Source organism: Perognathus longimembris, chromosome 1 (assembly GCF_023159225.1).
Source record: "Perognathus longimembris pacificus isolate PPM17 chromosome 1, ASM2315922v1, whole genome shotgun sequence".
NCBI classification, from domain to species: domain Eukaryota; kingdom Metazoa; phylum Chordata; class Mammalia; order Rodentia; family Heteromyidae; genus Perognathus; species Perognathus longimembris.
Genome location: NC_063161.1, coordinates 699,308 through 724,866, shown reverse-complemented (window position 1 = coordinate 724,866; position 25,559 = coordinate 699,308). Strand labels below are relative to the sequence as shown.

At 53.8% G+C, this 25,559-nt stretch overlaps 1 protein-coding gene across 1 annotated transcript; it reads right to left on the bottom strand.

The window, feature by feature from the left end:
* Positions 1-8,929: 8,929 nt before the first annotated feature.
* Positions 8,930-22,181, bottom strand: Mlc1 (modulator of VRAC current 1). Its single transcript, XM_048349245.1, has 11 exons — positions 21,936-22,181; positions 20,719-20,808; positions 18,936-18,989; positions 18,522-18,623; positions 16,727-16,831; positions 16,243-16,314; positions 14,038-14,154; positions 11,831-11,887; positions 11,212-11,334; positions 10,766-10,927; positions 8,930-9,188 (listed from the first exon to the last, which is right to left on the bottom strand). Exons 1-11 carry the CDS (start codon positions 22,125-22,127, stop codon positions 9,114-9,116), a joined length of 1,149 nt encoding a protein of 382 aa, XP_048205202.1. The 5' UTR covers positions 22,128-22,181; the 3' UTR covers positions 8,930-9,113.
* Positions 22,182-25,559: the final 3,378 nt, after the last annotated feature.

The following is a 25,559-nucleotide window of genomic DNA, read 5'->3' as shown; positions in this document are numbered from 1 at the left end:
TATTTTGTATCTGTCCAGTTTGGGGGAAGAAGAGGAGTCTTGGGGAATTCCTCGTTTTAATTCTGCAGAAAGAGAACAGGGGTCAAGGCAAAGGAACGTGTCCACACCCCGACCCCGTGGCAGATGCTCCGAGGTCTCCTCTGCGCCCCACCTCGCCACGACTCTCTGCCCTTCCACCAGGACCCTCACTGGCATCAAATGTTGCTCGCAGAGCCCCAGCCCTCCACACCCGGCTCCAGCCCTTCTACCCTGCCCCTGGCTCTTGCCGGTCTGAGCTAAGCCGGGCTCGTTCAGGTCCAGGCCCTCCCACAGTCACACACCCAGTCTCCCCTCCAGGCAGCACTGGCTGGACAGAGCTGCGCCTGCTGCGGCCCCTTCTCTCTCCAGACCTACGTGTGAAATCCTTGCACCTGCCACTCATTTCCTGGCCCTCTTAACCAGCCCGGTAGAAACGTACATATTCTACCCACACCATCCTCACCCCCAGGTGCTAGGAGGCCCCAGCCCCGTCCTGCCTCCCTGTGACTCCTGAGGCTCTGTCACCAGAACCGGTGGCCATCGGGCCAAAAGAGGAACAGAGCTAGGCCTATGTGTCTATGTGGAAAAAGCAAATCTTGACGGTTACCTGAAGACAAGCTCAGAAATTATTCTGAGGTATGTTAAGGCCATACTAACCCCACAGAACACAGAAGGAAAGTCCAATAACTGCACTCAGGCAAAAGCTGTTAACATAGGGCTGGGAACATGGCTCAGTGGTAGAGTGCTCGCCTACCATACATGAAGCCCTGGGTTCAATTCCTCAGTACCATGTACACAGAAACTGCAAGAAGTGGCGCTGTGGCTCAAGTGGTAGAGGGCTAGCCTTGAGCAAAATAAGTTTAGGGACAGTGCCCAGGCCCTGAGTTCAAGCCTCATGACTGGCAATAAATAAATAAATAAATAAATAAATAAATAAATAAATAAATAAATAAAATACTTAAGATGACATACAGAAAACATTAACCACAGAAGTTAGAATTGGGACCCAGTACTGGTAGCTCACACCTGTAATCCTAGCTACTTGGGGGGTTGTGAATGGGAGGACTGAAATTTGAGGCCGCCCAAGCAGAAAAGTTTGCATAACCCCTGTTGGGGATTTAGTTTGGCCTTAAAGGGGAGGGGGGGAAGGGTGACAGAGCTCCCAAGAAGCTGCCCTTCCCCCAGCCCTGGGGCAGTGTGGGGGGGAGGCCCTCCCACCTTCCAGCCTCAACCGGAAGAGAAGCAAGCGGCCCCACCGCTTGGCTCAGCCACGTGTCTCAGGGCGGAGGCCTGGCCCTTGGGGGACTGTGGTCCCCGCCCATAGAGGAAGTTTCATGACATCACCTGATGGGCAGCCAGCTCCGCCAATCAGCTAGTCACCCCAAGTCCCTCTCCTTCCGCCTGTGTCACCGTAATAAATTCTTCTGCCCTCCCTCGGGACGGGTGAGACTTATGGACCATCGAATCGTCTCCCCATGTCTCTCTCCACCACCGTTCCTGACACGTGAGGGGACTGGGGAGGGGGGGTCTCGGCAACCTTCTCCTCAGCTCAGCGCAGGCCACGAGAACACGCTTTGTTCCTTCCGCGGGCGAGAGGGATAAAGCCGAGTGGTCTTTCATAGTTTGGGATTCAGGCATCCCCCTGGGAGATGGGGGAAGGGGGTCCCGAGCCCCCAACATACCCCTTCTCAACAGACAGATGGGTATGGTGGCATGTATATGTTGTCCAAGAAGGACGGAGGTTCCAGGCCAGCCCCAGATATTACAGATGGCAAGACTTGGTCTCAGTGAAAGAAGTTGGGCCTGGTAATGTGCACTTGTCCTGGCAGCCTAGAATAGGCCTCACACCTAAGTGTGCCTAAGCACATGCCTGAGCAGGACACGGGGCCCTACCTAAAACACAACCAGCACAAACTGCACACAGCAGTTCAACATGCAGCCCCGCGGACGTGGGAGGTGCAGGTCAGGGGACTGAGGTTTGAAGGCAGCCTAGGCAAAAAGGAGTCTCGAGGCCCATGTGAGCCAGAGTGTCCCGGCACTCTGAAGCATAAACATGGGTATGAATGCATGACCCTGTCTCCTTCTAAAACAAATAACAACAAAAAGGCTGGGCGTGTGCTTCAACTGCTAAAAGTACCTGCCACAAGTTCAACCCCCAGGACTGGGGCAGGGGCACAGAGAAAGAAAATAATAAAGAATAACACTGTGTTATGATTCTATTCCAAGAACTTGGAAAGAACATAGTGAAATTAAACTCAAAGAAACTATAAAAAAATAAAAGAGCAGACAGTCATATAAATGACTTTTTAATGTGTGGGTCCTGGGGGCTTGAACTCAGGGCCTAGGTGCTGTCCCTAATCTTTTTCGCTCACAGCTTACATTCTACCACGTGATCCTCAGCTCCACTTCTATCTTTTTGGAGATTAATTGGAGATAAGAACCACAGTGCTCAAATCTCAGCCCCCTGAGTAGCTAGAATTACAGGCCTGAGCACCGGCATATGGCTGAAGAAAACACTTCGTATGTCTAAAAAGTAAGATGATATTGTGGACTTCACAGCATTAGATTTGAAATTTAGATAAAATGAACTCATTCCCTAAAAATGCAAATGACCAAAACAGACAGAAGAAATAGAAGATATAAAGAATTCTCTACCTAATGCAGAAGTTAAACCTGAGATTTAAAACCTTCCAATTAAAATGCAAATCAAAACAACATTGAGATTCCATCTCACCCCAGTATTACTGGCCAGCATCAAGGATTTGAACAATAACAAATGTAGGTGAGGATGCATGAAATAAGGAACCTACTACATTGCTGGTGGGCATATAAACTAGTACAACCACTCTGGAAGGCAGTTTGGAGATTCCTCAAAAAACTGAACATAGATCTATCTATCCTATGATCTACCATGCCACTTGTGGGCACCTACTCAAAGCATCACAAGTCAGGATATGGTAAAGATACTTGCACCTCCATGCCTCACTGATTACAACAGCCAAGTTGTGCAAACAGCTCAGAGGAGTGGATCAAGAAAATATGGTACACATATATAGTGGAATTTTACTCATCTATTACAAAGAATATTATGTCATTTTCAGGGAAGCAGATGGATATAAAATTATGTTAAATGAAGTAAGCCAGGCTCAGAGAGACAAAGGGTGCATGTTCTCTCTCACGTGTGGAAGCTAAATCTAAAATACAAATACTCATGATAGCATATACAGTGTTACTAGTCATATACATACAAATAAATTGACTAAAAGATGTTTTACTGGAGGGGGGGAGCCCAAGGGCATAGCTCCTCTAAACAACTAATACACAAAGAAACATCATTAATGAAAATCAAACTTTCAGCCAGACTTACTAAATCACTACTAAAATATATTCGGTTAGATAATTCTCAATAGACACAGTGTGTGTGTGTGTGTGTGTGTGTGTGTGTGTGTGTGTGTCTGTCTGTCTGTCTGTCTGTCTGTCTGTCTGTTTGTCTGTGTGTCTGTGTGTTCGGACCTGTGGACTAAAGCAGAAAGACAGAGGTAGTATAGAGAGGTAGAACAGGCAAGCTGAAACCTCAGCACACCTGGGACACATCTGGGACATGAGCAAAGTCCAGTTGGGGCAGCAACTGTCTCTTCCAGGTGCAGGGCACATAAAAGGGAAACAGGCTGAATGCTTCCAGAAGGCAAATTTGGATAATTCTCACAATGGGGCTCCCCACAGAACATTGGGGCTACCTGTAAGATGACATCTCAAAAACACAAAGCAGGTCAGGAGATGGTGGCTCATGCCTATAATCCCATCTACTCATTCTTGTTACTCAGCAAGCCAAGACTTGGAGAATTGAGCTTCAAGGTCAGCATGAGCAAAAAACAAAAGTTCAAAAAACCCCATCTCAACCAATGAAAGCTGGGCATAGTGGTGTACATTTGTCATCCCAATTACAGCAGAAAACTTAAAATAGAAAGATTAAGGTCTAAGTATGGGCTCCAACAATTACTGAGATACTACCTTATAATAGCCAGTGCAAAAAAGGGGCTGGAGGCATAGTTCAATGTCAGTATATCTATCTAGAAAGTAAAAGGACCTAACTTCAAGCTCCAGTACTAAGGGTGGGGGGAGAGGGAGAGAGAGAGATGATTTATTAAATGCATGCTTCAGGGCTGGGAATGTGGCTCAGTGGTAGAATGCTCACCTAGCATGCACGAAGCCCTGGGTTCGATTCCTCAGTACCACATAAACAGAAAAAAGCTGGAAGTGGTGCTGTGGCTCACTTGGTAAAGTGCTAGCCTGAGTAAAAGAAGCTCAGAAGCAGTGCCCAAGCCCTGAGTTCAAGCACCAGGACTGGCAACAAAAACAAAACAAATAAATGCATGCTTTAGAAAAGAAAACAAATTGAAAATTAATTATCTAAATTGTAGCCCAAGGTGCTAGTAAAGAAAACAACTTGAAATTATAAGTCTGGAAGTAATAAGGAGCAGAATTCAATTAAATATAATGTATTATACAGAAATAAGCATAACTGAACGATGGATCTTTGGAACAAATTTTAACTGATAAATTTCTAACTAGACAGAGTGATCAAGAAAAATGACAGTAAACATGAATTACCATCAAGAATGAAAAGTGAGACACCACTACTACTAGAATGGATAGTAAGGTGGTAATTTTATGCACATCTATATGCCAGTACTTGGACAGCTTATATGACATGGAAATTTTCTTTGAAAAACACATAAAAGGAAATCAACCCTTTACCTTTCTTGTGAATTTGGGAATAAAGCTATCTGATGTACTATTTTTTACTCAGAATCTTACTGAAAATACTAGCCAATGCAATAAGGCAAGAAAAGAAAACAAAAGGCATTAAGGATTGAAAAGACTGGCAGATGATGGTGTTGATGTGGGAAATCTAAGTGAATCTATTAGAAACAGTAAGTATATTTAATAAGGTTACTGAATACCAAGTCAGGACACTAAAATAGATTAAAAAATAACAGCACTTATAAACAAGCAACTATCTAGGAGTTAATGTTACAAAAGAAGTCTTGCGTACTTACACAATGAATACTATGAAACAATGCTGAATTAGAGGAGAACTCAATGTCCATGACATTCGAACATATAATATCCTTAAGACATTAACTCTACCAACTTGACCCATAGATCCAACATAAGTACAGCTGCAACCCCAGCAGGATTTGCACTTGTGTATGTTAATATTTGATGCTAAAGTATATATGATGAAGGTGCAAAGGTCCAAGAGGACCTGATATATCTTGAAGATCAAAGCCAGATGACTTAAACCACCAGACAGAAAGCAGAAAGCATTAAGAATTGAAAACCTGGCATAGAGCACCAAGATGGGCCAGAGAAACCAGTAGAACAGAACACAGAACCCCACACAGACACAAGCTGAGGACCCAAATGAGGAGTAGATGCTGACACCCGCCCACCAAACCCTTCCTCTCCGTACACAAGGCTCAGTCCTAGTGGGAGGGACCCAAATGTGAGACCAGAATGGTAAAGTTTCTAAAACAAAACGGGATAGTACTTTCTAGACAAGGGAGGTGGCAGGCATCCTTAAGAACAAAGACACTACTTCAGAAAAGATGGATAATTAGACGTCATTAAAGTTGGAAGTTAGGAACGTGGAAGGAATGAATAAGTGACTGGACTGGCCGGCTACAGAATCCTCAGAGGTATTCAGAATGCTCAAAGGACTGCTGCTGTCCAAAATTAAAAAAATAAATAAATGGAATCCCTAAGTCGGTAAGACTCATCTTAAGAATGGCCCAGATCTGGAGCGCGCGCACCCCTATCATCGGTGAGTTGTAAGAGAAACGCAAAAGAAAACCACAGAAGGGGCGGGGGGGGGGGGAGACTGGGGGTGCCGCCCAGGACGCCCTGCGCGGCCAGGCTGGAGGGGGGGCCCTGGCGGCCGGGCCTCCCCTAGGCCGAGCACCCCGCGCCTGTGGGGTCTCCCTACCTCTGGGCGGTCTAGGAGTTGGCCTGGCCGGACGGGCGCGCCCGGGGGCCCTGCCCCCTACCCACCCGGGGCATCTCAGGGGCCTGGTGCGCGGCACCCCCAGCCCCCTGGGGGCCCCCTGCCGCCCGCCCGCCCCTCCCCCGAAGGCCTCGCCGGCCCTGTGGGCCCTGGACATGGGCGGGGGCGCGGTACAAACTATTTTCTTCTCTCCGGTCTCCATCCGGCGAGGCCGACAACAGCTTCTTCTCGCCGGGCTCCATGCCGGCCTTGACCTTAGGGCCCCGGACCCCTGTGGGGGAAGAGGTCGGGGCCCACTCGTTAGCCGCCCACCCAGGACGGGGGGGAGGGGGCCCCGGCCTAGGGCGCGGTGGGCAGATGGGGGCCTGGGGTAGGGGGACCTGGGGGGGGGGGACGCAGGCCTGGAGGGGCGCAGGTCCGGGGAGGGGCCGGTGGGTGGGGGCCGAGGCTGGGGTCCGTGGCCGGGAGGCGGCGGTGGGGGGGTGGGGGAGCAGGCCTCGGGGCGGGGCGGGCCTGGGGCTCGCCCTCGGCTCCCCGGGGCGGGCGGGGCTCTGCGGGGTCCCGAGGAGCGCCCCCGCGGCTCCCGGAGCGGGCGGAGCTCACCTGGGCCCAGCCCCGCGCCGCGCGCCCCGCCGCCCCCGCCCCCAGCCGCCCGGGTCGGCGTCCTGCAGTCGCCCCGGGCAACCGGAGCCTGGCATTGTGCAGCCCCGGGGCGCGGGCGGCGGGGCGGGGGGCGGCGGGGGCGCCGGCCCCCGCGGGGCGTGGGGCTGCGTGGGCGCGCGGGCTGCGGGGGGCGCGCGGCGCGGCGCGGGCTGCGCCGGAGACGGGGCGCGGGGCCCTTGGGGGCCGCGGGGGGCGCGGGGGGCGCGGGGGCCGCGGGCTCGGCCGCGCCGCGGTCGCTGCCTCTCGGGCCCGGCTGGCGCTCGAGCGGGGGTCTGGGGCTGCGGCCCGCGGCGCGGTCCGGGCGGGGCCCGGGGCTGGGGGCTGGGACCTCGCGGGCCATGCGTCGTGGCGGTGCCCGCGTGCGGCCTCGACCCCCGCCCCGGCCGCACGCTCCAGCCGGCCCGCCGCAGGGTCACACAGGCCGGCCGGACCCCAGCCCCGGCCGGGTCACAAAGACCGGGGGTCACGCCCCGCCCCGCCCCGGCCGGGCCGCGGAGGACGGGCGCCCCGGAGGCGGAGGCCGAGGCGGCGGGTGCCGAGCCCGCGCCCGCCGGGGTCCCTGCCGGGGCGGTGCACCCCGCGCCCCGGGTGGCTTGCGGGGCTGGAGCTGCCGACCCGGGGGTCCTGGCCCCAGGGCTGCCGGCAACCCAGGCCCCACCAGGTCAGTTCCTTTCTCCCCTGGCCCTCCTCCCCCTCGGCGCCGCAGGGCAGGCCGTGTCTTCTGAAGAATCTTGAGTGTGGGGGCCTTGCTTCCTCCCAGGCCCCTAGACGGCTTCTCTAGGGCTGGCAGGCCTTCCGTCCTGGGGCCCCGCCCCCAGGGGCTCCCTAAATCAAGGAGTAGCTGGAAGTGTGACCCTCCTCTCCAGAGCCCCAGACACCTCCAACAGGATGTCAGCCGCATTTGCGCGCTAACATTCATTGTTCAAGAATATTAAGCTATGCCACACAAAAGTGTACCCGAGACAGGTAGGCCTTGTGCGGATTTTAAAGCACCAGCTCCTTGTTCTGAAAGCAGAACTTGGTGGCCCCACAAGTGGACTGTGCAGCGCATTGTGCCGTGTCTGCCGTTCCCTCCCCAATTCCAGGAGCCAGGGGCAGAGCCCGGTCCTCCCCTGGAGGCGCAGGAAGGCCACAGTCCAGCCTGTGGAATGATGGGTAATTGAAAACCATGGACCCACTTGCCGTGAGTCTTGGGAGGCAGAGTTACCCCAGTTTAGACGTGAGAAGCTAGGAGCTGCCTTACGGTCCCTCGGCCAAGCTGTCCCAGCTTGTCTTGAGGTCCCAGGCCACACACACATTTCCAGGCCTTTCCAACAATCTATGGGAGAGCCAGGTAATGTGGCCCAACTCAGTTTTCAAAAAAGAACCCAGTGTCTTCTTGAACACTGCTGTTATCTCCTCCTATCTCAAGAAAGAAATCCACTTGATGTGCAGACTTGTGAATGAAAGCACCACAGTCCCATTAAACAATTGTTAAAACTATTTAAGCCACATTCCCAGTTTTACAAGGTACCCAAATCACTGTGGATTTATTGGTGTCTTTGTCAATTGGGAAAACCCAGCTGTGGTCTGGTCGAGAGGAGACAGTTTGCATCCAAATCTTGGCCATGATTTTCTCAAAGCTAACGTTATTCTCATGCCCACATGGTCCTGAAAGCCTGACAAAACAGCAGGCCCATGTGTGACCTGAGATCCCCAAACAGCAGCCATGAGAAGACTGGCCTGGGCCGGGTGCTGGGTGGTGAAGAGGGCTTGCTGGGACACAGGACTCCCCGCCTCAACTGTCACTGACACTGTCATGGGGGTGCTGCTAATGGGGGTCAGGTCTAGTTTCCAACCTCGAAACACTGGCCCATCCCAGAGAACACTAAAGAGTCACAAGGGCCACACAAACGGGACATGGGGTGACGGGGGGGGACATGGCACAGGGCCAGTGAGTGGGCAGGTCCTGGAGTGACTGGGGTTCTAGGGAGAGTGAGCAAAGGCGTGGGGCATCGCTATGACACAGGAGAGGGGCGGTGTTTCTAGAGTAAGGGGGCCCCCCAGCTCACAGGGGCCCAGTGTCCCTCTCATTGCTAGAAGGTGTTTGGCAGGCTGTGTGCCTGGAGGAGGCACAGCCGAAGAGGTCAGACAGGGCAAAGGGGAGGGCCAACGCGGGAGTCCAGGGTAGTACTGAAGCTTGGAGATCTGCCATCTCTGCCCGCTCGGTTGGTCCAAGGCAGCCCGTGCCAGCAGCCTCCGTGTCCCAGGGAGGCCCTGGCAGCGGCCACCCGAGACGCACGGACTAACGGGACAGTCGTCAGAACTACAGTAAGAAACAAATCCACCTTGTGGCCTCGGCGGCCCTGGGTGGGGTTAGGAAGTAGCAGCTGCAGGAGGATTAGTGTGTGCATTGAAGGAGCCGGGGGCCAGGCGGTCGCTGCAGTCACTGGGCCATTTGTACGACAACAGCTCTCCAGGCTTTCTCCTTGTCGAACTCCTTCAGGGGGCTTCTGGCCACCTACGGCAGGAACAGGAGCAGCCTCACCTGCTGGACCTCAGCAGGACGCCGGGTGTGGCCGGCCGGCCACCCAGCCCCCACACGCTCATTTGTTGGCTTCTCTTCGTGTGGAAGAAGGGAGAAGAGAAGCCTCTGAGCCCTTAGGAAAGGGACCAAAGCCTCTACTGATTCTTCTAGAAATGCTAGTGTCCCTCACCTTCTAAGGTGAGCAGGTGCTTGGCAGCCGAGGCAGGAGTGACATATGTTAGACACAGGGAGACCAGCTGCTAGCCTTGGCTGTCTACCCGAACCCCCTTAGACAGTGCTGGAATCTGTAGCAAGCAACAAACCCAGTTGGCTCTGCAGCCTCCTGGTGGGGACCCAGCACCAAATGGAGCTCATTTAGGGCCCAGGGACAAATCCAGGCCTGCAAGCCAAGGCCTGCCGCATCAAGACACCTACCTTCCCAGGGCCCCAGAGCAGCCAGGGACCTGGGATCTTGGGATCATTGCCCCCACGGCAGTGGATGGTTTTCCCAGGAAAGACACTGTCGGGTTGGCTGGCTTATGAGAGGCCTCAAATGGAGAGCATCAGGACCTCAGAGGGGTCAGCAACGGCCATGATCTAGTTGGTCATGGCCTAGCTGGGCGGCTGGTGTGTCACTCCCATCCCACCCACCAGCCCGCGGCCACTGATGCCCAGTCCTAGGGAGCCGTGTGCAAGGCGGGAGGCCCTGTGTCCCATAGAGCCAGGGTGCACAAGGGCCACACTAGAAGCTCCTGTGGCTGTGGGAACCCCTCAAAGCCCGTGCAGTGTCTGCAAAAGCAAATCCAGAGCCACATGTCCCAAGCCCATATTACTTTTCATGAATAGTTTGTATTTGCTTGTGCATTTAAAAAATAGTGTATGGGGCTGGGGATATGGCCTAGTGGCAAGAGTGCCTGCCTCATATACATGAGGCCCTGGGTTCGATTCCCCAGCACCACATATACAAAAAATGGCCAGAAGTGGCGCTGTGGCTCAAGTGGCAGAGTGCTAGCCTTGAGCAAAAAAGAAGCCAGGGACAGTGCTCAGGCCCTGCGTCCAAGGCCCAGGACTGGAAAAAAAAAATAGTGTATGCCAGACTGGGAGGCATGGCTCAGTGGTAGAGCACCAGTTGTGAGTGGAAAAAGTTGAGTGAGAGTTTGAGGCCCTGAGTTCAAGCACCAGTACTGGTATACACACAAGAATATTTAACATTTTACTTCTTTAAGACTTTTGAGGTATTTTAGAAACATAAAACGAGCTGGGTGCTGGTGGCTCACGCCTACAAGACTAGCTAGCTACTCAAGAGGCTGAGAACTGAGGATGAGATTCAAAGCCAACCTGAGCAGTAAAGTCTGGAGACTTATCTCCAATTAACTACCAAAAAGCCAGCAGTGGAACTGTGGCTGCACTGTAGAATGCTAGCCCTGAGCACAAAAGCCCAATGATCGTGTCCAAGCTCTGAGTTCAAGCCTCAGGACCAGCACACACAAAATGCAAAATGGTACCACACAATGCAGGCACTAGTACCTTTCAGGGCATAGGACAGTGTCCCGGGAGAACGGGCCCCTCACCTCTCCTGCTGGCCGGTCCTGCAGACTGGTCTGGGCATCCCAAGATGCACCCTGCATCCTTGCACTGACCTTGAAACTCACACACTGGATGGCTGTGCCAGTGTTGAGACCTCCCTGAAGCAGCAGGACCAGCAGCAGCAGCAGCAGCAGCAGGTCGTAGGCCTGTGAGGGCAGAACCAAGTGTGAGCAGGCACGCTGGTCAGGACGCCCTGGCGTCAGCAGACAATGAGGGTGCCCCCACACACGCGTTTGCACTAGTTCCTGGGCTCCTTCCTACGCAAAGCAAATCGGATCCCACTTGCGGGCGCCACGCGGGGCAGGCGGGCCCGGAGCAGACTGCGCAAAGCTGCTTGGCCCAGACGCACCCGGAATGCTGCACCCCCTCGGACTCACCTAGAGGCCAGGAGTGTTTCCAGAGGGCCTGAGGGAAATCAAAGGCCGCCTACCTTGATGGCTGGTGGGGAATCTTTCAAAATCTCCACAATTCTCATCACGCTGAAGGACAAGTACCCCGAGGCCGTGAACAGCAGGGGGGATGTGAGGCTGCTGATGGCGATCAGCACCTCCACCTGTGGGTTAGCGGGGCCGAGGGCCAGGCCGTGTGCATCCCAGCGGCGCCGCAGGCCGCTGCAGGGGCACTCGGCGCCTCGAAAACCCATCGTCGTCACCTCTCCCGAGGCGTCCCAAACGGCAGGGTGAACCCTGCTCCGGGCCTCAGGGAGGGGCGCCACACAGCATTCTGGCCCCAAACAGCCGTGAACGCTTGACCGGTTCCATGGGAGGCCGAAGGAAGCTGGAGGATGGCTCTCCCCCTCCGTCCTTGGCCGCAGGAAACTCTGACTTTTGCTCTAATGGGCTGGCTTATTTGCACAGATGGGGCAGCCCAGGGTAAGGGGGCCCCTGGAAGCGCTGTGGGCTCCCGCCACACAGCCGTGCCAGCCTCGGCCCTTCCGCCGCCCTCTGCTTCCCCCCCCTCCCAGGTCCCCACCCCGCAGGCAGCCGCTCAGCTGCCCCCGGGGGCCAGAGCCGCCTCCAAGGCACCTGCAAGGAACAGGCCTCACTTACCAGGCACTTGCTGGGGCACTCCGCTGTCACGTGACTGGCAATGGCACTTGGGAAACACTGAGAGAAAGGAGAGAGACATGGGGGGGGGGGAGGGAGGGGAAATACTTCAAAGATGTTTGTCTCAAAAGTCAAATTCCAAGCCTGCGGCCCCTGGCTTTGATGTGATTTACCTTTCCACCTGGTGGAAGGGAAGCTGGGGCTCCCTCAGGGCTGGATAGATGACCAAGGCTGGGCCCGGAGGGCAGCATGAGGCAGGAGAGCCTTTCGGAGGCTTTGTTCCCTGTACCACCGATCTAAATTTTTTAAGCCTAGGCCGGGCACCAGTAGCTCATGCCTGAAATCCTAGCCACTCAGGAGGCTGATATCTGAGAATCGTGACTCTAAGCCCAGGCACACACGAATGAGACTCTGATCTCCAATTAACCACCAGAAAGCTGGAAGTGGAGCTGTGGCTCAAGTGGCAGAGGACTAACTAGCCTTGAGCCCCAAAAGCTCAGGGACAGCACCCAGGCCCTGAGTTCAAGCACCAAATCTGGCGCATCCCCCCCCAAAGCACACGCACACGCACACACACACGCACGCACGCACGCACGCACACACGCCCCTCTAGACAAGCGGTGGGCGTGATACACTAACTGTTGAGCCCCAGCATCACCTCACCGACTCCTGCCACCCTGGGGGGCTTCGCCAGCGGCTTGAGTGTGGGCCCCACGCTCGGCACAGGCCTCACACCCAGGCAGCGCCACTCCTGACGGACGTGGGGCCAACGGCACTGTCCGCAGGGCTCTCTTTGTCCTTTCCCTTACCCAAGATTTGGGCAAGGAACCCTCCTGGAAAGTCCCCACGTGGGGTCCCTTGCCCTCCCTCCCCTCTCCCCACCTGCCTCTACCCCGAAGGAAGAGGGAGGGCATGGGGGACAGCTCTTGGGGGCCAGGAGGGGCCCCTGGGAGGGCCAGGGGGGCAATCCATCAGACAGCCCAGGAGGAAGACAGGTTGGGGGGGGCAGGGCCCCGGGAGTGGGCTGAGAGGGCAGGGGCGGGCTGGGGACAAAGCTGAGGACACAGCATCTCTGCGCTTCAGACAGCAGCAAGGACATGTGGCCGTCCCCTGCTGCGAAGTCCCGGCCCTTCCACACAGGTGCCCGGGGAACTGCCCGAGCCCCCAGCGCTCACAGCAAAGGGGAAGTGGACTCTCGGAGCTGCCCCCCACCCCCCACCCCCCACCCCCCACCCCCCACCCCAGGACTGCAGGCAGGAAGGCTCTTCCTCCCCACAACATGCGGCCTTGGGCAAGGCTGGAGGAGCCCTGCTGGCTCAGCGAGCCTGGGGACTAGGTGGAGGAGGCTTATCAGATCTTCTTTGTTTCTACAAAACTGACTTGTAGCACCCTGTGAAAGTCTATGTAACTGGAGCTGTGGCTGTAGCTCAGTGGTGAGCCCACATGGGAAGGCCCTGGCTTCCATCCCCCCGAAACACACACACACACACACACACACACACACACACACACACAAAACTAGTGAGATACAATCTCTACACAGCCAGCGTGATGTGGACAAACCAGTGGCTACTGGCAAATTAGTGGCATGGTGCAAACAGGCACTTGGTGTGTGGCCTGGAAGCCAGAAGCAAGGTCAGATGGTAGTTTTAGAGCAAGCATGTGACTTGTGGAATGCTGAGTGTGGAGACGGCTCAAAACCACGTGTTCTGAGGGGGATCAGAGCTCAAACCCAGCTCTGACCACCTCTCAAGGGAGCCCACTAGGTGTATTTTAGAGGGCAAGCAGCACTATCTTATGTGGATAAACTCAGAGTGACGTAGAATGGCAAAAACAACATATTGAAGATAGTGATGGCAGATTAAGCATGTCTCCTGTGCAAGGCCTGTGTTAAATGTCTACTCCAGTCATGACGTAACAGTAGAAACGATGTTGCATTTTAAAAATACACATTACAAAAGTATAGAGAACAATGGGAATGATTTCGCGGGAAACATGAACGTAATAAGGTAACAGTTACGGTGGACTTGCACCTTGGTGCCCCCGGTGCTCAGTTCCCACATTGGTCTGGAGGAGGCTGGGGCAGATCCGGCTCCGGGGTGCTTTCCTATCTGAGCTCACACATCAGCAGCGCCGTGTCTGGGAGGGAGCTCGGGACTTGGGCCAGGCTGGGTGCGGATGGACAAGGCAGCCAGCCAGGAAGTACTCACGGCTACTAAGATCCAGAAGAATGTCACCGAGAGGTGCGGGCCCGAGACAGCATCGTCCACATTCAGAGCGATGACACCACCCAGGACAGCGGAGACACCGGCCATGACCTCCACTACCTGAGGGGACAATGGGACAGTGTCGCCACGGTGCCATCTCTCCGGAGCCTGAAGCCTGCTGGGAGTTAGAGGAGATGAGGCCCAGAAGGCAGGGGCCGGCCGGAGGCAGGGGGGGCTGCCCTCTGTGGGTTGACGAAGGGTAAGTCCCTAGAGGACCCAGGAAGGGCAGATGGAGGTGGGGGCCTCGCTTGCTCTCCCACGGAGAGCCAAGCCAACAGAGACGCGCGCAGTTGGCTCAGCCAGCAGGAGTCCCAGCCACCCACGGGGCTGTGGGAACTTGTGAGCGCACATGCCAGCCAGGCCTCTGCACACTGAGGAGGCGCGAGACCCAGGATGGACAAAGGAAACGGAATGCCCACCTAAGAGCAATTGTGACACTGAACGGAGACCTCCGGAAACAAAATGGCAACAGGGCCCCAGCAGATGGCAGAACTGGCAAATGCTAAGGCGACTGCCAGCCTGGAGCTCACTCCTGGGGGGCAGGGGTAACCTGTATCTCAATAATAAGAAGAACTAGCAAAAATCAGAAAACCAAAACCAGACACCCTCTTACAAAATGTCTAAGGAAAATGCATTACACAGAAAAGGTGAGCCAGATAGGGGAACAGGAATGCAGAAGAGGGAAGTGGAGGTACTGGGTACCGACCTGGCCTGGACAAAGACGCTGCCTCCAGCAGAGGCCTATCGATGTGTGGAGGTAAAGCACTAGAAGAATACCAAAAAATGCATGTAGCTTTCTATTCCAAATTAGAGGGAATAGAAGGTAGAGGCAAGGAAGAGGCTGGGGATGTGGTTTAGCGGTAGAGTGCTTGCCTAGCATGTATGAAGTCCTGGGTTCGATTCCTCAATACCACCCACATAAACAGAAAAGGCTGGAAGTGGCACTGTGCCTCAGGAGCTAAGAGTGCTAGCCTTGAGCAAAAAGAAGCCAAGGACAGTGCTCAGGACCTGAGTCCCAAGCCCCAGGACTGGCAAAAAAAAAAAAAAAAAAAAAAAAGGAAGGAGAAAGAGCATAGGAACAAAACTCAGGGTAAAGAGCAAAAACAGTGAAAGTAAGTAGAGGTATGGCTCAAGCGGTAGAGCACCAGCCTAAGCACAAAAGCTTAGGGACAGTGCCCAATCCCTGAGTTCAAGTCCCCATATTGGCATGCATACATAAAGTAAAAATACATATGCTAGTGATCACTCTCAAAAGAAACAGCTAACCTCAAAAGGCTAAGAGAAGAAAATGACAGATTAGATAGAAATAAAACACAGCTATTCGGTGTCCAGAAGAACCATACCACAACATATAAGAACAAGAAATTTGAAAAAAAAAAAGAGAAAGATACAAGGTTAAGTACTGATTAAAAATAACTGAGGGCTGGGAATGTGTCTTAGCAGTAGAGTGCTTGCCTAGCACACATGAAACCCTGGGTTCGATTCCTCAGTACCACATAAACAGAAAAAACTGGAAGTGGTGTCATGGCTCAAGATGTAGAGTGCTAGCCTTGAGAAAAAAGAAGCCAGGACAGTGCTCAGGCCCCGAGTCCAAGCCCCAGGACTGGCAAATAAAAAAACAACAACAAAGCCCATGGCAAAAGCATTATTAAAGACAAGGTAGGTCACTGCCTAAACATGAAAAATGAAATCCACTAGGGAGTGACTCTAAGCTTATTTCTCACAAAGAACATGCCCCAAATCCATGCCAGATAATGTGATTCCACACTCAGGCCCCGATGTTTATAACCGATCTCTCACAAATAGAACAGACAGACCAAAACCGAACAACAAGCAAGACCAGGACATCCAGAACAAAGCACGGTCAACCGGACAGAGTCTGAGACAAAGGTGCCAGATGGGCCACGTCTGAATCAAACTCTGTCCTGTAAAAGCCAGAGAATGCCAATCCTTTTCAGAGGAGGCGTTTTGTTCCAACCATCGTATAAACGGGCTGACACAGCCCGTCTCTCTCTCAGACACAGCACAGGGCTTCCCATGCGGTCTGCATCACATCTGGTCATCCTGGCAGGCCAGGCGGCCTGGCCCAGCCCCACCCACCTGCTCTTCATAAGATCAAACAGGAAGGAGAAGGAGCTTTCCTCTTACTGAGTAGGATTTCAGGATCCGAGCAGGAAACGTCACTTCATCCAAAATGTTGTTGCCTTCAGCGATGGAGGCCTAGGAGGAAGCATGACCGCCTGGAGCTGCCTTGCATGTACCTGGCACCGGGGCTCTGGCTCAGTGGTGCCAGCCACACCAAGAGGCCTGACCTCCTGGTGATGGCCCAGACACCTGGGGAGGGCCTGGGAGCATGGCGGGGGGAGGGTCAGGAGCGACGGGCAATGGTGCAAACACAGACATGTTCTCTGCACAGGAAGTGCACTCGGTCACCACCATCCCAGCTCGCGGGCATCTGAGCAGACCTGGTCTTTCTGTGGTACCTTGGGAAGGCACACTGGGAGGGCATGGCACTGCTGCTCTTGGCCCTGGCACCACCCACATCTGTCCTGTTCGCAGCCTCAGTTGTGCTTGGGGACCCTTCGGGCAGCCAGACCCACGTCCAGGGAGTGAGCAGCTCGCCCTGGCTCACCACCTTCTTCTTCCTGCAAGGATCCTCGCTGGACCGTGCGGAGATGATCACCGTGGCCGCCATGAGGAGCTCCAGCAGGAGCAGAAGAATGAGGTTGAAGTTTATCTGGAAAAGAACGGTGCGCCCGAGGGACACCACAGCCCGCCTGTAGGAAACGGCCTGCTCCTGGCTCCCACACAACAGCCCAGGCTCCAGGACCCTCCTGTCACTGGCCCCACTAGGGGCCCCATTAGCTGTTGTGCTGTTATGCAGTGTGCGCTCCTGCTAATAAGGAGTGCTTTAGAATAAAGCACAACTGCCATTCCTACAGTGCCTGGCATCCTCCTCTGGCTTGCCCAGATCAGAGAACGAGCATTGCAAATAGGCAGCAACTGACGTGTACTTTTACAAGGTAGGGAAAGCTCAGAAGACACCTGCAGGCCTGCCTGCTTCGGTGGAGGACCCATGCCTGCCCAGCCCATCCCCAGGCGGGGAGAGACAGGGAAGAGCATGCCCAACACCTCTCCCTATGGTCTCTATCTCTAGGGCCAGGCCCCACCCGGGGCCAAGAGCTATGGTGCCCAGGGCCGGTTCACCCAGGCCCCCTGTTGGCCAGCAGAAGGTTGCAAGTTGGTTTAGAGGGACAGAAGGAGAAACTGCCAAACGCACAGAACTAAACAACAATGAAAATGACACATGTCAAGGTCTAGGACAGACTACACCAGACAAGGAGGAAACACTAAGCCATGAAAATTATTAGGGCTGGAGGCATGGTTCACGTGGAAGCGCACCTGCCTGGCACATATGAGGTTAAGTGGGAACACTCCTCCACCCTCCAAAAAAACACATTCTGACATATTTTATAATGCAAAGTTGAGGAAGGGGCTTGGATGACAATTTAGTAAAAAGATGTTTTTTTTTTTCTTTTAAGAGTTCATCCTGTGGAACTCTAATTGTGTATCAGGGGTTCAGCCATCAATGTTACTTGGGAAAGGTGCTTTGTAATCACATATCACATCACACTGGTGGTAAAACGAGTGACAGGAAGACAACCATGGGACCAGCAGATTCCAGCAAACAGAGGTCAGCACATCCAAAAGCTGGGTCTTAATAACCCCAGTGTCAAGTTAGCAAGGACCATCTCTTCTGTACATGCAAAGGGTAGTCCTCTGACCCTCCAGTGCCTACAAGACTGGCAGAACACCCTTATTTCCAGTGAGGCATTTCTCTTTAGACATCATAATTTAAATGGCATGAACCTATTATTTTTTGGTAGTCCATAAAGTGACAGTGTGTCTGGTATTACGTAACGTGTGTGTGGTGGTGTGTGGTGTGTTGTGTGGTGTGTCGTGTGTGTGTTGTGTGGTGTGAGTGTGTGGTGTGTCGTGTGTGTGGTATGTGTGGTGTGTGGTGTGTGTGTGTGTGTGTGTGTGTGTGTGTGTGTGTTGTGGTATTGGGGATGGAGCCCAAGGTCTTGCACATGCTCTGGCCCTGAGCTACACTGCAGGCTCAGGATCATTTGTTTTTCAAGAACGATTGGGAAAGAGACATTGAGATATTCTGTACTGATCTATCTGTCCAGTGGAATCAGTTTGGAGTTCAGAAGAGACATTTTTTCCCTTCTGCAGCAGAGCTAAAATTCTCAATGCTCATCGACTCAGCAGCTATGACAAGCCTTTGCTGAGTGTTTCTAACTCAGCCAACGCGGGCTGCTGCTCAGCAGAAGCAGGGGCGGCCTCCTGTGTCAAGCGGGCAGATGTGGTCTGGGTAAGGCCGGGAGACCCGCTGGCGACCCACATCTTTCTCAGTGACTCACGTTTATTGCTGACGGATTCAGGACCAGTTTGCACCCAAACCAGATTAAACATGTAGTAGTGACGGCAAACGTGGAAACAAACAGTATCTGAAAGTTGGGGATCTGAAAAAGAAAAGCAGAAGAGACTTAGCTCTTCAAATCACTAATGCAATCAAGGCAACATCAACCGAGTTCCCGGTCGTTAACTAAAGATTGTGCCCCTCTGAACTGGGAGGCGAGTGCTCTGCCAGCAGAAAGAGCGGGGCAGGAAACACTGCCCTCTGGGAACGTTGTGGGCACAGCCTCTCGCCCTGCAAGAGGCAGGATGCCAGCCTCCCTGCTTGAACACCTGCCCTGCCACCAGGTTCTCCCGACGGCCAGCTACTCCGGGGCCACCGAGTCTGCAGAGGCCAGCTGCTAGAAGGCTGAACTTACCGAATTGACGTTTTTCCTGGAAATGGCGAAGCCTACAATGGCTGAAGGAATGCACTGAAAAGAAACCAGAACCTGGGTGAGCTGAAGTGCTGATCATGATGGGAACCCTAAAAAAATGCACTGTGGCCAGGTGCTGGTGGTCCATGCCCTAGCTCCTCAGGGGGCTGAGCTCTGAGGATCATGGTTCCAAGTCAGCCAGGGCAGGAAAATCTGTGAGACTCTTATCTCCAATGAACCTCCAAAAACACAGAAGTGGCACTGTGGTTCAAGTGGTAGAGCACTAGTCCTGAGCAAGAAAAATCTCAGGGACAGCACCCAGGGCCTTAGATCAAGCCTCAGGACCGGTACAACAAAACAAAACAAACCGCTTTGTATACTGCGGTGTTGCTCGGGGATAGAGCTCTTGCTGCCATGTGCAAGGCCTTGGGTTTGGTATCTAACTTCACAAATATGATGATGATGATGGTGGTGGTGGTGGTGGTGATGGTAATGGTGGTGGTGGTGGTGGTGATGGTGGTGGTAATGATAGTGGTGGTGGTGCCGGTGGGGATGGTGGTGGTGATAGTAATGGTAGTGGTGGTGATGATGGTGGTGGTGGTGGTGATGGTGATGCTGGTGGTAATGGTGGTGGTGATGGTGGTAGTGATAGTAATGGTAGTGGTGGTGATGATGGTGGTGGTGATGGTGATAGTAATGGTAGTGGTGGTGGTGGTGATGATGGTGGTGGTGATGGTGATAGTAATGGTAGTGGTGGTGGTGGTGATGATGGTGGTGGTGATGGTGATAGTAATGGTAGTGGTGGTGGTGGTGATGGTGGTGGTGATGGTGATAGTAATGGTAGTGGTGGTGGTGATGGTGGCGGAGATGGTGGTGATGGTGGTAGTGATGGTGGCAGTGATGGTGGTGGTGGTGGAGGTGGTGATGGGTGGTGGTGATGTCTTATGCCTCCTGAGTAGTCCAAGTCATACCAGCAAACAAGCATTGTAACGGGCTTCCTCCACACTGAAGGATACTTCAAGCTAACTTATTCTGGGGCTGGGAATATGGCCTAGTGGCAAGAGTGCTCGCCTCCTATACATGAAGCCCTGGGTTCGATTCCTCAGCACCACATATAGAGAAAAGGCCAGAAGTGGTCCTGTGGCTCAAGTGGCAGAGTGCTAGCCTTGAGCAAAAAGAAGCCAGGGACAGTGCTCAGGCCCTGAGTCCAGGCCCCAGGACTGGCAAACAAACAAACAGAAAAAGATAACTTATTCTGAAAAAAAAAAACGTTCTGGCTAGGTGCAATTTTGTGTCAGAACATAACTTACTGCGGCACAGGACTGGGCAGGGCCTTGGCTAACCAATTACCCAGAAGGAAAAGGCAGCCGGCGAGAGGAGGTAGAAGTGTGGTTCTGTGCTCAGGGGCCCCCTGCTTTGGGCTTTCTTGCAGACCATGCACTCTGCCCCCACTCACTGTGACCCCACAGCTACATGAAGGTCCAGGGAGCAGGGTGTAAGGGGGAGGGGCCAGCCCTGGGCCCAGCAGGTGGAGCTGGCATTGCGTCTATGGGAAGCAAGGCCCAGACCCACAGGGCAGGGGAGAAGCAGACAGGGGCTGCAGGAGACAGAGGCAGACAAAGCCCACAGGAGGCCTGTACTGGAAACTGAGGCAGGGACGGGGGCTGGGACGAGCCCACTTGGGACCCTCTTGGGCACTTTGAGGGGTATCAGTCATGTGAGAGGTTTCTGGAAAGCAGAACGGGCGCTGGGGTGCGGAGGGGGGTGGCTGAGGAGTGGTTCTTACCGAGCCTGCCGCGCAGCGCAGGTAATCCATCTCTGAGGGAAACACGTTCCCCAGGTAGAGCGAAAACCCAGAGGTCACAAGAAGGCAGCTCTATAAAAGTGCAACACAGAAGGTTAAAGCACAACTCTGTCTGAAGATCATGCACTTGAGGAATGAACAGCCGACCCTTTGACAGCAGCTTAACTGTCTCCACGTTAACCGACATAGTGGCATCTAGATCTTGCCTAACTAGCTGAGCTCCTCCTGAGGACCGCCACAGCCCTGCCACAGCCTTCAAAACAGAGCTCCCGCCTCACCCCGAGGCCAGAGCAGGGGCTGCCACACTGCTCTCAGGGGTTCTTGCTCAGACTCAAGCCCACAGCCCTGCAAACAGCACTGCTGCCTCTGCAGGAGCTAATTCAAGCTGGCATCTGCAAAGTGGCTCCTGGAGCCAGGGTTTATGGGCTCAGGGCTCCTGAGTGGGGGGGGGGGGGGGAGAGGGATGAAGGAGGCTGCGTAGACTTCATCCTGAGACTTAAAGAGCAGGTGGGACTCCTGGGAGTGTTGTCAGGGTGGCCAGGACACAGGAAGAGAAAGGTCCCAGCCTGGATCAGGGCTCCAGGCTCAGGGTCCTGGCCCGGGTTCCACTTCTGCGAGGCACATCCAGCGTTCTGCCCTTGGCTCTGTAATGCACCATCCGGGCCTGTTCCTGGCCGTCCTTATGTCTGCACAGGGATGTTCCAGGCCCAGGAAAGATGCTCAAGGGTTTGGAACAGCCCACTCTGGGCTTGCTCAGACCTGTTCTCCTGCTCGTCCTGCCCAAGCCCTTCTGGTCCCACGACCTTTGACTCCTGCTTCCTTTGCAGCCCCACAAGTCACAGAGCCATTCCAGACCCTGAGACGCACTCCCAATTTGGCCCACTTCCGGGTACTTATGAGCCCCACAGGGCTTCGGGGTTATGACAGCCACCCTGGTTAGATGCTGGGCCTGTGGGCTGGGTGCAGTGCTGGGGGGGGGGGGGACAGCCGCGGTTATAGTTACTGATTGAGAAAAAGTATTCAGAGGACTCAGGAAAACTGATGTAATAGCACCCAGAGGCTCCACAGCAAGGCTTGTGTGGCTCTGCTTCTGCCTCGTCTACCTGGGGTGGACCAAACTGCAGGCCCAGGGGCCTCGTGTGGCTGGGACTGGAGGAGTGGGCACCGATGGGCCTCTCAGGCCCTGTCCAGCTGCTCACCCCCATTAGCACGGAGAAGACCCACGTCTTGTAGCTGAAGCATGAGGGCAGCCTCTTGGACAGCTGAAGGTCCTTCGGTTTCGTGTCAGCCGTATAGCCAGCGTCCTGGCGGCCCGGGTCAGCCCGTCCTCGCTCCAGGGTGGGCATCCGGTCATAGCCCAGCTCTTCCCTCAGCTGCCCCTCCCGCGTCATGGAGCTCAGGACTGGAGCACTGGGAGCGGGGACACCACAGACGTGCCGGTGAGACTCAGAGACGTGGGTCACTGTTCACTCCTTTGTGATGAAATTATCGACGTGACACTGAGAAAACTTCAATTACTTAAGTTGTTGTCAAGAAATGGCTCAAGCCACCCTCCTACCTTAGTCTCTTAAGTGACTGAGCCTTCAAGCCCATGTTGTCACACAGCTTAAGGAAATACTTGAAAAAAAAAAAAAACAAGGAAAAAAAGATACCAGGGCTTGAACTCAGGGCCTCTCACCATCTTTCCTTCATAGCTAGTACTCTGCCACTTGAGCTGCTGCTCCAGGTGGGATTTTGCTAGTTAAATGGAGATAAGAGTCTCATGGCCTTTCCTGCGCAGGCTGGCTTCTAACTGCAGTCCCCAGATTTCAGCCTCCTGAATAGCTAGGATTACAGGCATGAGCTACTGGTGCTGAGCTGAAATACTTTTTTTTTTAAACAATGCAGAACTACAAATCTGAATTAGAAAAAAATCACTCAGTTCTAAAAGCAAATAAAATGACTTTCCCATATGACAAACTTGAGCAGTCTAGGTTCCGGGTGAGACTTTAGGCTTTATTTGCTTCATCCATCTGGGTTCCTTAGGTACATAAAACACATCTCAATTTCCATTAGCAACTTTTAGAACTAGAGGTGTGACTCAAATGGTACAGTGCCAGCCACGACCAAAAATGCCAAGTGAGAGCACGAGGCCCTGAGTTCAAGCCCCAGTACCAGTACAACACACGCACACACAAAGGATTAGCAACTTTAGTTAGAAGTTCTATGCCATGTTGAGGGCTCAACTCACACTAAACTTAAGGTAGTTAGTGGACACAGATTGCAGAACATGCACCTACCTCCGGCTTTAACTTCTGTGTGCTTATTTCCACCGTGGTCTGGTTGTCCGGAGCACTGGACTCTGGTTGAGGAGCTTCCGGTGAGAACTATTCACGAATGGGACAAAAGCTCAGCCAAACTCCACTGCAGCCCGGGGAAGGCACGGGGCTTCCTGAATTTCAATGAGGAGATGAAGCAGTGGGTCCCAGAAACGCTTAGCTGGTTGTGTAACTGCTGGCTTAGCGTGGTTCCCATTTGATGAGGGAAGGAAGGAGCTGCCCTGGGGTAGCCCGTTGTAGGCTCACCAACAGGGCATCTCAGAAACAGGAAGTGTGGCCAGAACGGGATCCCAGGACCCAGCACACACTGTGCCGGCGGGGACAGGTAACTTTATTCAGAAGTTGTAGTTCCTGTCGTTTCAAGCGGCCTGCCACCCATTATCACATGATGGAAATCTCCTTCTCAAGGCCACATAAACCTTTGCGTTCTCAGCTTGTCCGGGCTGGCCCTTAACTGCTGTGAATTCCACCAGTGCTTCCCGTGGCAGCCCCGAGGGCTGGCAGGCAGGATCCCATTGTGCCCTTTAGTTTTGCTCACTAGGCAGAGAGAAAGGACATGAATGCATTTCCTTTGCCCAGAGACACTGGCGCCCCGGCAGCTATGGTGACAGTTCTTTGTGCACATTGCACAAAGGCTCAGTCCCAAGTGCTTTGAAAAAAAAAAAAAAGCCAAAAAATGAAAAACAGCTCCCTGAACTACAGCCCACATCCAACCCCAGAGCAGTCATCAGGCTTCCAACTGCAGGTGTTTGGTTGTCTAGCTTTTCAACCAGGTAGGATTAGGATGATCTCTAATCTTAATCCATTAGGCCTTCTAACCCTTCTATACCAACCTGGGAAGTCAAGAACTTATTTTTAGTGGGTTGAAAAAGGTCTTCACTGAGATTTAAAGCAAGCGCTGGATTGGTGGGATTTGACCCAGCTGGGTTGCAGTTTTCTGCATTTCTTTTTGAGGAAAACGTTGAGCAGATTTCACCATTTGGGGCCTTTCATAGATTGTTCTCTAAGAAATACAAGCAAGTGGCCTCGAATCAGAATAAAGAGTAAATTGCTCAAGGCCCGTCAGGGTGGGAACTGTCATTCTGTGTGTTCTCATTGCTGAGGATAACACTGGTCCTAGAACGAGGCCTGCTTTTTCTTGCAGTCTTCCTCAAATGCCTTTCCTCCTCCTGCCTGCTAAATCCTCCTCACACCTTAACATTTACACAGCAAATTAAGTTTACAGTGAACAGCAAGGATCATCCTAGATTAATTCAGGTTCCTGTGTGGACAGCAGCATACAGATTAATAATCAGTGTCATGTGGTGATGTACTGACTTTCTCTAGGTTGTGGTGTGTGTGTGCAGTATCTGAGTAGAAATGCTGAAGGACCTCATGCAGGACAGTAGATCAGGCTCCAGGTCAGGGTCAGGCCCTCTCACTCGGTGACTCCCACCACAGGCCACTCCTTGTAGGAAGCTGGACCAGAGTGCCCAGCCTCCACCTGGCAGGCCCTCTTCTCTGGGGTCGATTTTCTATCAACCAAAAAAACCCACGAGATCCTTCTTCTTCCGGTGCGCATTGCCAACAATAAGCAAGACAAAGGCTTGGTGGTACTTCTGCATATCTTGTAGGAAGAAGACTGGAATTAAACTCACAGATCAGATCTGGTCGAGCAAGGGTGCTGATCTGGAAGTAAACGGACCCTAGTCAACACAGAAGGACACACACTGTTTGGAACACTGTTGGGAACACTTAGGTAAGACCATTTGCAGGGAAGAAAACCTCATTGGAGTTTTTTGGTCCTGGGCTTGTACTGAGTACCTAGCACTCTCACTGGGCCTTTTCGCTCCAGGCTGCCACGCTACCGCTTGAGCCACACCCTCACTTTTGGCTTTCTGCTGCTTAAGTGGAGATAAGAACCTCACAGGCTTTTCTGCTCACGCTAGTTTCTGTAATAACCAGCGGGGCCGGAAGTCCTGCCCCGTGCCGGTGTCTCTGCCACGGCCCCACGGGCCACGGGAGGGGGCGTGGCATCAGGCTGCTGTCAGGAGTGTGGGCGGGGCAGCCTAGGCAGTCCCGCCCTGCGCCGGCATCAATGCCGCGGTGGCAGCATTTCCGAGGGGGCGGGCAGCGTGAGGGGGCGGGGCGTCAGAGGCCCAGGGTGTATATATATACACACACGCTGCCTGTTTGAAGGTGGGTGGGGAGGAGGGAAAGGAGGAGACGGGAGAGGGAGGAGAGAGGCCGGCGGAGCTTGCGGGGGCGGAGCGGAGCCAGAGCCTGTTTGAAACCTGAGGAGAGGCAAGGCCTGCAGGAAGGAGGAACCCAAAGCAGCACGGGGGTTTGGGGGCTTGGAGGTTGAGGTGGTTGGAGGTTAAGGAGTGGAGATTCCAAGGTCAGTCCTGGATTCTGGGTAATTAGCCCAGGACAAGGTAGTCGGCAGGCCAGCATTGGGAGGTGGAGGGCTGTTCTGGGTTTTAGGTTGTAGAAAAAGCTCCTTTGTAAATAAAACCCGTTCCCACC